Source organism: Nannobrachium achirus (assembly GCF_963921795.1).
Source record: "Nannobrachium achirus genome assembly, chromosome: 12".
NCBI classification, from domain to species: domain Eukaryota; kingdom Metazoa; phylum Chordata; class Actinopteri; order Myctophiformes; family Myctophidae; genus Nannobrachium; species Nannobrachium achirus.
Window position 1 is genome coordinate 61,250,285 of NC_137832.1, and position 10,000 is coordinate 61,260,284.

General features: G+C 43.0%; 1 protein-coding gene across 2 annotated transcripts in view; it reads left to right on the plus strand.

Annotated features, from left to right (window-relative positions):
* LOC308296190 (hamartin-like) overlaps positions 1–10,000 on the plus strand; it is a 33,624-nt gene that overhangs the window by 12,613 nt on the left and 11,011 nt on the right. Inside the window, exons 7-16 of one of the 2 annotated variants that reach the window (XM_080739358.1) lie at positions 857–930; positions 1,097–1,233; positions 1,819–1,904; positions 4,818–4,959; positions 5,804–5,901; positions 6,250–6,304; positions 7,199–7,291; positions 7,433–7,746; positions 8,145–8,293; positions 9,051–9,106. In XM_080739358.1, the coding sequence (XP_080595484.1) occupies positions 857–930; positions 1,097–1,233; positions 1,819–1,904; positions 4,818–4,959; positions 5,804–5,901; positions 6,250–6,304; positions 7,199–7,291; positions 7,433–7,746; positions 8,145–8,293; positions 9,051–9,106 (1,204 nt within the window). The remainder of the gene's footprint in view (positions 1–856; positions 931–1,096; positions 1,234–1,818; positions 1,905–4,817; positions 4,960–5,803; positions 5,902–6,249; positions 6,305–7,198; positions 7,292–7,432; positions 7,747–8,144; positions 8,294–9,050; positions 9,107–10,000) is intronic. The other variant, XM_080739359.1, reaches the window with a different exon arrangement.

The following is a 10,000-nucleotide window of genomic DNA, read 5'->3' on the forward strand; positions in this document are numbered from 1 at the left end:
ACGCCCTCCATAGTAAATCCATTGGGAGGCCCATAAAGAGACTTCATTTTCTCCAAAAGAGTCATTCTTATACAAAGGATGGTCTCCACTCTTCCATACTGTACACAAACGATGGGCGCAGCCATGTTCTCTTCTGGACCCACACTGTCATGTGACTAGATGACGTAATCGTTGCCGTCAAGTGATAATCCAAAAAAACAAAAACAACCCCCTTCCAGCCCTTCAAAATAATAGCGGCGGCCTATGGAGGAAACGGCGTGGCACCGAGGCACCAAGCAACCTTCAGATTAAGAGGCACTATTAGTGTTAAAACGGGATCGACGCTGACGGGGTCCGTTTTGTAAAATCCAATTTTCGCTGTTTGTTTCCTTGCGTTGAGTTGTGTGTCTGTCAGCGAGTGGAAGACAGCAAACGCATGCATGGATCATGTTACACTGACAATGGTTTGATAACGAAATGTGTGACTGCATCGCATAGTTGCATTGGGTGATGTTACTCAGACATTGGTTTCACACATTTCGGTGCCAAACGAGAGGAGGAGGGGGTGACGCTATCACGCTAGAGTGGAGCGAGGCGCATGCAAGCTAAGGCACGCGGCCCCCCCAAAGGCCGATTATTCGAATTTATTTTTCAAATTCGAATACCGTGCCTTCGAACGAAGCTTCGAATATTCGATTTTTTTGGGTCAGCCCTAGACGCAACCCTGTGAGATAAGAGGCAATAAGAGGACATGTGTTGAATTAAACCTGTGTGTGTGTGTGTGTGTGTGTGTGTGTGTGTGTGTGTGTGTGTGTGTGTGTGTGTGTGTGTGTGTGCTTGCTTGTGTGTGTGTGCTTGCGTGTGCGCGTGCGTGCAGCCCATGTTGGAGCATGTGAGAGTTCATCCAGAGTTGGTCACTGGAACTCAGGACTACGAACTAGATCCATCCAGGTCAGTACAAGTGCAACCAAAAGTACTACTAGATCTACTATAACTACAGTATTGCTACTACTAGTAGTTCTCATACTACTACTACTACAAGTACAACTACCTAGTATATAGCTAAAACTAACACTCTCCTTCTGTCTGCCCGTCTCTCTATTTCTCTCTCTGTCAGGTGGAAGTGTTGTGAGATCCATGACATTGTGATAGAATGTTCCAAAATGTCTCTGGACCCTAAAGAATGTTCCAGTGAGGAGGGTTACTCCTCGCTGCCAGACCCCCTTTACTCTCACATGAACCTGTCCTCCACTGGTCAGTAAGACGGGTAACCGGTAGAGTCGCCGGAATGAAGCTCGCCGGGAAACGGGAGGTGCGTTCGGAAATTCGGACCGGGTGGGGCAGCGGTGCGCTTTTTCAGTCTGAACTCTGAAGGTAAACTTTCTGAAAAGCAGCAGTTGCTAACCTAACGTTGCTATTGATGTTTATAAACTAGGGTAAATTATGGTGATAGTCTTAATCTCACAGTATCACAAATATTAATGCTAGAAACAAACATGTACAGTAGGACAAACAATCACAGTATGCCCTCTTCAGTATCAACATGAATTAATATTCTATTATAATTTACCCTAGTTTATAAACATCAAAAGCAACGTTAGGTTAGCAACTGCTGCTTTTCAGAAAGTTTACCTTCAGAGTTCAGACTGAAAAAGCGCACCGTTGCCCCACCCGGTGTGCATTTCCGAACGCACCTCCCGTTTCCCGGCGAGTTTCATTCCGGCGACTCTACTGGTATTCGTAAGACATACGCATCTGAAGTTAACATTTAACCTTATTGTTTTCTGACATGATTCACAAGTCACGTGATATATTCTGTTCAATGTATTTTTCTGATAGGAAGTTCAGGTTGTACCCCAGTGTCGTCAGAACAGCCTCCTGTCTCGCTGTCTCTCTGTCTGTCTGGAAACAACAGTTATATACAGGTACTTCTGTCTGTCTGTCTGTCTGTCTGTCTGTCTGGAAACAACAGTTATATACAGGTACTTCTGTCTGTCTGTCTGTCTGTCTGTCTGTCTGTCTGGAAACAACAGTTATATACAGGTACTTCTGTCTCTGTCTGTCTGGAAACAACAGTTATATACAGGTACTTCTGTCTGTCTGTCTGTCTGTCTGTCTGTCTCTCTGTCTGTCTGTCTGGAAACAACAGTTATATACAGGTACTTCTGTCTGTCTGTCTGTCTGTCTGTCTGTCTGTCTGTCTGTCTGTCTGTCTGTCTGTCTGGAAACAACAGTTATATACAGGTACTTCTGTCTGTCTGTCTGTCTGTCTGTCTGTCTGGATACAACAGTTATATACAGGTACTTCTGTCTGTCTGTTTGTCTGTCTGGAAACAACAGTTATATACAGGTACTTCTGTCTGTCTGTCTGTCTGTCTGTCTGGAAACAACAGTTATATACAGGTACTTCTGTCTGTCTGTCTGTCTGTCTGTCTGTCTGTCTGTCTGTCTGTCTGTCTGTCTGTCTGTCTGGAAACAACAGTTATATACAGGTACTTCTGTCTGTCTGTCTGTCTGTCTGTCTGTCTGTCTGTCTGTCTGTCTGGAAACAACAGTTATATACAGGTACTTCTGTCTGTCTGTCTGTCTGTCTGTCTGTCTGTCTGTCTGGAAACAACAGTTATATACAGGTACTTCTGTCTGTCTGTCTGTCTGGATACAACAGTTATATACAGGTACTTCTGTCTGTCTGTCTGGAAACAACAGTTATATACAGGTACTTCTGTCTGTCTGTCTGGATACAACAGTTATATACAGGTACTTCTGTCTGTCTGTCTGGAAACAACAGTTATATACAGGTACTTCTGTCTGTCTCTCTGTCTGTCTGGAAACAACAGTTATATACAGGTACTTCTGTCTGTCTGTCTGTCTGTCTGTCTGGAAACAACAGTTATATACAGGTACTTCTGTCTGTCTGTCTGTCTGTCTGTCTGTCTGTCTGTCTGTCTGTCTGTCTGTCTGTCTGTCTGGAAACAACAGTTATATACAGGTACTTCTGTCTGTCTGTTTGTCTGTCTGGAAACAACAGTTATATACAGGTACTTCTGTCTGTCTGTCTGTCTGGAAACAACAGTTATATACAGGTACTTCTGTCTGTCTGTCTGTCTGTCTGTCTGGAAACAACAGTTATATACAGGTACTTCTGTCTCTCTGTCTGTCTGGAAACAACAGTTATATACAGGTACTTCTGTCTGTCTGTCTGGAAACAACAGTTATATACAGGTACTTCTGTCTGTCTGTCTGTCTGTCTGTCTGTCTGTCTGGAAACAACAGTTATATACAGGTACTTCTGTCTCTCTGTCTGTCTGGAAACAACAGTTATATACAGGTACTTCTGTCTCTCTGTCTGTCTGGAAACAACAGTTATATACAGGTACTTCTGTCTGTCTGTCTGGAAACAACAGTTATATACAGGTACTTCTGTCTGTCTGTCTGTCTGTCTGTCTGGAAACAACAGTTATATACAGGTACTTCTGTCTGTCTGTCTGTCTGTCTGGAAACAACAGTTATATACAGGTACTTCTGTCTGTCTGTCTGGAAACAACAGTTATATACAGGTACTTCTGTCTGTCTGTCTGGAAACAACAGTTATATACAGGTACTTCTGTCTGTCTGTCTGGAAACAACAGTTATATACAGGTACTTCTGTCTGTCTGTCTGGAAACAACAGTTATATACAGGTACTTCTGTCTGTCTGTCTGTCTGTCTGTCTGTCTGGAAACAACAGTTATATACAGGTACTTCTGTCTGTCTGTCTGTCTGTCTGGAAACAACAGTTATATACAGGTACTTCTGTCTGTCTGTCTGGAAACAACAGTTATATACAGGTACTTCTGTCTGTCTGTCTGGAAACAACAGTTATATACAGGTACTTCTGTCTGTCTGTCTGGAAACAACAGTTATATACAGGTACTTCTGTCTGTCTGTCTGGAAACAACAGTTATATACAGGTACTTCTGTCTGTCTGTTTGTCTGGAAACAACAGTTATATACAGGTACTTCTGTCTCTCTGTCTGTCTGGAAACAACAGTTATATACAGGTACCTCTGTCTCTCTGTCTGTCTGGAAACAACAGTTATATACAGGTACTTCTGTCTGTCTGTCTGGAAACAACAGTTATATACAGGTACTTCTGTCTGTCTGTCTGTCTGTCTGTCTGGAAACAACAGTTATATACAGGTACTTCTGTCTGTCTGTCTGTCTGTCTGTCTGGAAACAACAGTTATATACAGGTACTTCTGTCTGTCTGTCTGTCTGGAAACAACAGTTATATACAGGTACTTCTGTCTGTCTGTCTGGAAACAACAGTTATATACAGGTACTTCTGTCTGTCTGTCTGGAAACAACAGTTATATACAGGTACTTCTGTCTGTCTATAAACAGCTAAATATTAGACTCTATATACTTTTTTCCAGAGCGCTGCCGTGTAGCTGTGCCAAGCGGTGCTGCTTGACACCGCAGTTATGGTCGCTGCTCTGAGAAATCAGTCTACTGTATATGACATGACTATCTCTTCCTCTTCAGTCTTTTAATGCTACAGAGTCTGTAATTCCACGTAATAGAAGTCGAAAACAGTTAACTGTCATCTGCTCTTCAGAATGGAAGGTGTATGCGAACGATCACAAAAATAAATATTTTAAGATATGTTTTTCAACATTTTCAACTTAGCAGCTACTGTTTGACAAGAGCAATTGAAGTGTGTGTGTGTGTGTGTGTGTGTGTGTGTGTGTGTGTGTGTGTGTGTGTGTGTGTGTGTGTGTGTGTGTGTGTGTGTGTGTGTGTGTGTGTGTGTGTGTGTGTGTGTGTGTGTGTGTGTGTGTGTGTGTGTTCAATCTCAGCACTGTGAGCCGGGAGATGCTGTCACATGGAGCCCCTCCTCTGTCTGTGGTTTAGCCACACCCCCAGCCTCTCCAGCAAGTGTTCTGGAACCTTCAACATGCTTCACCCAGCCACCCATAATGAGGACCACCTCTATGTCAGGTTGGACACACACACACACGCACACACACACACACACACACGCGCGCGCGCGCGCGACACACACACACACACACACACACACACACACACACACACACACACACACACAGGTTTGCAATTGCTACTTTGTGGGGACATTGCACATAGTCTACTATCTTTGTGGGGACATTCCATTCATATTGAACCCTAACCCTATCCCTTAACCTAACCCCTAAACACCTTGTGGGGACCTATTAATAAGTACCCACAAGGTATTGTGCAAGGATTGTACTATCTTTGTGGGGACATGAGGTCCCCACAAAGTAGTAATTCCCTGTCCACACACACACACACACACACACACACACACACACACACACACACACACACACACACACACACACACACTCCCAACCCTGATTCATGTACTGTATTTGTCTTATACTGTAGGTCTATGTTTTTTAAGTAAGAGCAACAAAGTAACTAGGATAACACTAGGTATAGGATGTGACGATATCATTTATCGTGATAAAAAAAACTCACTCTTAATAAATCGTATTGCATGGATTTTCATTTATCGTAAAATGGTAATACGCTAGGATGAATTAGCTTTTATTGAGTAGCAAATTCAGTACCACTTAAACCCTCTATACGTGATTAAACAGCACATTTGTTATGCTATTATTTCACTCTACACAAATTGATTTCCTTGCGGTGTGAGCTTGTAGATCGGCTGTTTTAAGTTTTTAATGTTTTGATTATCTCGATAATATCGCTAATCGTTAATTATTTTGACGTGTAATTTCAACCCTAAATACACATCATACCCTCCACTGATTGAATGTCGTCGTCTCATTGACTCCAGGTGTAAAATGTCCCTCTTCAGCCACCACCCCTGTCACTCCGTGTCCCGCAACGCCATTGGCTGAAGAACACAGTCAGCCACCAGACAATAACAACCAGGTAACTAGTTCTTATTCTAGTACTACTGCTATCACTGGCACTAGTATTAAACGGTATCATCACAGTACTACAGTACACTTACATACTACTGTACCAATAGAAAGAAAGAGAAAGAAAGATTGTGTGTGTGTGTGTGTGTGTGTGTGTGTGTGTGTGTGTGTGTGTGTGTGTGTGTGTGTGTGTGTGTGTGTGTGTGTGTGTGTGTGTGTGTGTGTGTGTGTGTGTGTGTGTGTGTGCGCGCGTGTGTGTGTGTGTGTTAGAGTGTGTGTGTGTGTGTGTGTGTGTGTGTGTGTGTGTGTGTGTGGGGTCTATTGACCACCTGACTCTTCTGCTTCTGTTTAATTCCAGCCAAAGCAGCAGCCAATGGAGGGACCCGCCGGGCAAGCGGTCAAACAGGAGAGAGGTAAGCCTGATGTCATCAACAATAAACAGTGCTGTTCAGTCCAGAGCTAAAGGACAGATACGTCACTTTCTTTGTCAGACCATAGGCTCTGTGCGGAACTGTAGTAGTCACAGGTTTCCAAAAGGTGGCATGCTGTCTGTATCCTGCTTAGAAAACACATATGACCTTCATATGTGTTTTTTTCCCGGTTCAAATCTCCTGCCGAGCAGGCCTGTCACAGTTATACATAATCACCTAATCTCAATTATTTGAGATAAACACAATTATTTTGTATAATCATCATAATCGTTTCCATGTTGAGAACACATTCTGAAACATTTTCAAAAATTGTGGAAATAGCAGAGCTACAAGCTATAGATTGGCTATTTCCACCTAAAACAACAACATTTGTGTATAAAATATTAAATATGCTGTATTTTGGCTATAATGCATTCTTTATTTTGATTATTAGTATAGATCATTGTCAGTAATTTCTTTGTGTGTTTAAGTCTTTTGTCATATTTATCTGCCCCATGCAGCCTATATTTACAAGGCCTAAAAGCCACAATTAACTCGTTAATCACAATTTATTTGTATGACAATTAATCGTCAAGTAATCGTGACAGCGCTTCTTGAACCGGAACGGTTGTGCACACGCGGTATTCAGGCTGGCACATTAAACGGCACTGGGAGGCAGTCTGGAGCCCAAAGTTTGATGTTATTGAAGTCAGTGAGACTCAAAGGGACAAGCGTATCATATCAACACAGGAAAACAAAACAAGACATATCACAGATTGTTTCCTCGCTGTCTATCTCACAAATTGACTATTGACTATTATTAAGAAAAAAAAAATCGTCTCCAGTCTTGCACTCCACTTCTGCAATCATAATATCTAGTCCGTTCTTTTTGTGTAGAAGGGGGGCGGAGCTTGTCTCTGACAGAGGTGTCAGATTTCATCAGAGAGAGAGACCTGGACCACACGATTGGACAGAAAGAGAGAGAGGATGGTAACGTGTACACACGCGCATGCACACACGCACACACGCACACACACACACACACACACACACACACACACACACACACACACACAGAAACACTATGGATTTGATCCAAATCATTTACACTTATCCCCCCTCCCCCACCAGATGCCATTACAGCAGAGTTGTTGAACCTGACCGTCCATGCCTCCACTCCCAGCCGTGGTGAAGCGTCTCTGGGCACAGCCCACCAGCCCATGCCCTGGTCCTTCAGACCCTGTTTCACTCCCATCCAGGCCCTGGCCTCGGGGCAGCCTGGTGGAACAGACGGGCAGAACCATAGTCCCTACAGGCTGGAAGATGGAGGGCCCGCCCTGTTCTGGACCCCCAGTCCCCACCAGGGTCCCATACCTCCCTACGAACCCCTGTTTCAGCTCGCCTTGCCCAGGGCCGCCTCTCTGTTTGTGGACAGAAAGACACAGGTGAATGCCTCGGATGCTTGAGAGTACTGCTGGTTTGATACTGGCATGGGGCAGCAGTATGCATAATAAAACGTATAGTTTAATGGAATGATCGCAGGTCTCACGTTTACACAAAAATGCCAGGCCACTGCAACTCGCAATACAGAAAACCAGCAGTAGTGGTCCTCATCCCATCAAGACTATAGTGAAGCTGAATGTAAACAAGCTTGTGATGCCTTATCGCTAGCATTTGGCTCATATTAACCTTTCATTGTATTGGAGAATGCTGCTAACTAGCTTGCTATAAGAACGGTGAACATTTGCTTTCATCCACTACCATAAAAACTTTTATGCTAATTGAGCATTTTAAATGTTATGTTAGAGTAATGGGATTTGATGAATATGATTCCTTCCTGTAGGAGGTGATCCAGAGGGCAGGAAAAGGGGGAGGTGATGGAGAGAAGGACGTGAAGGAGGAGGGAGAGAAGGAGATTTCTTTATCTCCTCTCGATGTCCTCGACCATCTGATCACCCACGGCAATGACACACATCAGCGACTCAGCAGGAAGTAAGCATCAGGCCACAATTAGGCCCATTTGCTACGGAAGCCCACCGAACAGGATGTTTTGTGTGGCATTCATGCTAGTAGCGACAAAGTGACAGGCTACAAGTAATTTTCACTGGAAGCCAGCGACATGAAGATACAAACTTTCTACAAATTCGACAAAAAAAGGTTGAGCTGAAATTTTTCAGCGCTCCAGTGAGGCACTCAATTCTCTCTCTCTCGTCACTCAATAGCTGCCCTTAATGGGGAAAACTAATCATCGCCATCAGGCAGTTCCTTGTTCTCTTTAACCAAGATCTTTATATTTTCCTTTATATTCTTCTCATTCGTCGCTCCCACACACGGACGCACGCTTGATGGCGTTAACAAGCACGTTGAGCAACACTCGGCGACAGTATAGCTGACCACCCTTGGTTGTTTTGTAGTGGTGTTAAAAACAATTGATTCAGTAATGCATTGCAATTCAATTCAGCAATGTGACATAACTGATAATCAATATTCGAAGCCTAAATATAATTATAGTGTGTATATATATATTAGAATAAATAAAATATGTTTTTCAGTATATCTAACTGCTTGTATTAGAAAATAGAAACGTGTGATGCATCGCAATGCTAGTGTCAACGCAGCATTACACTGCAATATATTAGCTATTCAATAGTACTTATATACAGTATATTATGACAGGATTGTAAAATATTATTAAATCATGTTTATCGCAAACAAATCTAATTGATTATGTGTGTTTTGTGTGTTACAGGCTGTCGGTGGATTGGAGTCAGATTGGAGGTAAACAACAGAGCATGAGAGTCAAAGGTACACTTTTAATTAACACCTGGTACTACTAAGCAATCAACCTCAACTAGATTAACATTAACCAACCATTAACACAACTAGTACTAACCCAAAACCCTTAACTAGTAGTAACCAAGCAACCTTAACTAGTACTAACCACCAAACCCCCAATTAGTAGTAATCAAACAACCTTAACTAGACTAACATTAACCAACCACTAGCACTAGTACTGGTAATTACCAAACAACCACTAATGCAACAAGTTCTATATCATGAGCTAACCTTTGGGAGGGGGTTCTATGATGTCCCTTCTATTGCAAAAAGTGCCTTTATTGAAAACCCTGTCAACAGCACCCCCAGCAGAGCCTTGTAAGAAAAACAGCATAAAATGTCCACTTAAACTACACTAAAGCTCTGTCCAGACCGGCGAATTAGCGAAAGCGACGTGAATAAGCGAACCAAAAAGGCGAAGAATTCGCGATTCGCCTTTTTCCATACACACCAAAAAGCGACGCGAATATGCGTATAATATTCGCTTAATTCGCCTAAATACGAGGGGGTGATATCTGCCTGTGTAGCCACAGGAGAAAGGAGAAGAAAGGAGAGAGAGGAGAACGGACGGGGAAACAAATAAAACAATGGAAACTACATCCTCAAGTGATGATGACCTGGCCGTGGTTGTTAGCCTATTAAATAATAAAAAGAAAAAAAAGAATAAGAAGAAGTCTTCACCGGCGCACACAACCCATCACATCACAGAAGAGACAACACGCGTTCACCGTTCCCCCTCCGCTCCATTCCCCCACAGACAGGCAGCTCGCAGCAGTGGTGGTGTAAAGTAATTAAAAGTACATTTACTTGAGTAGCCTGTACTTGTAGGTATTTGTACTTGAGTCCAATTCCCAGTACTTTCCT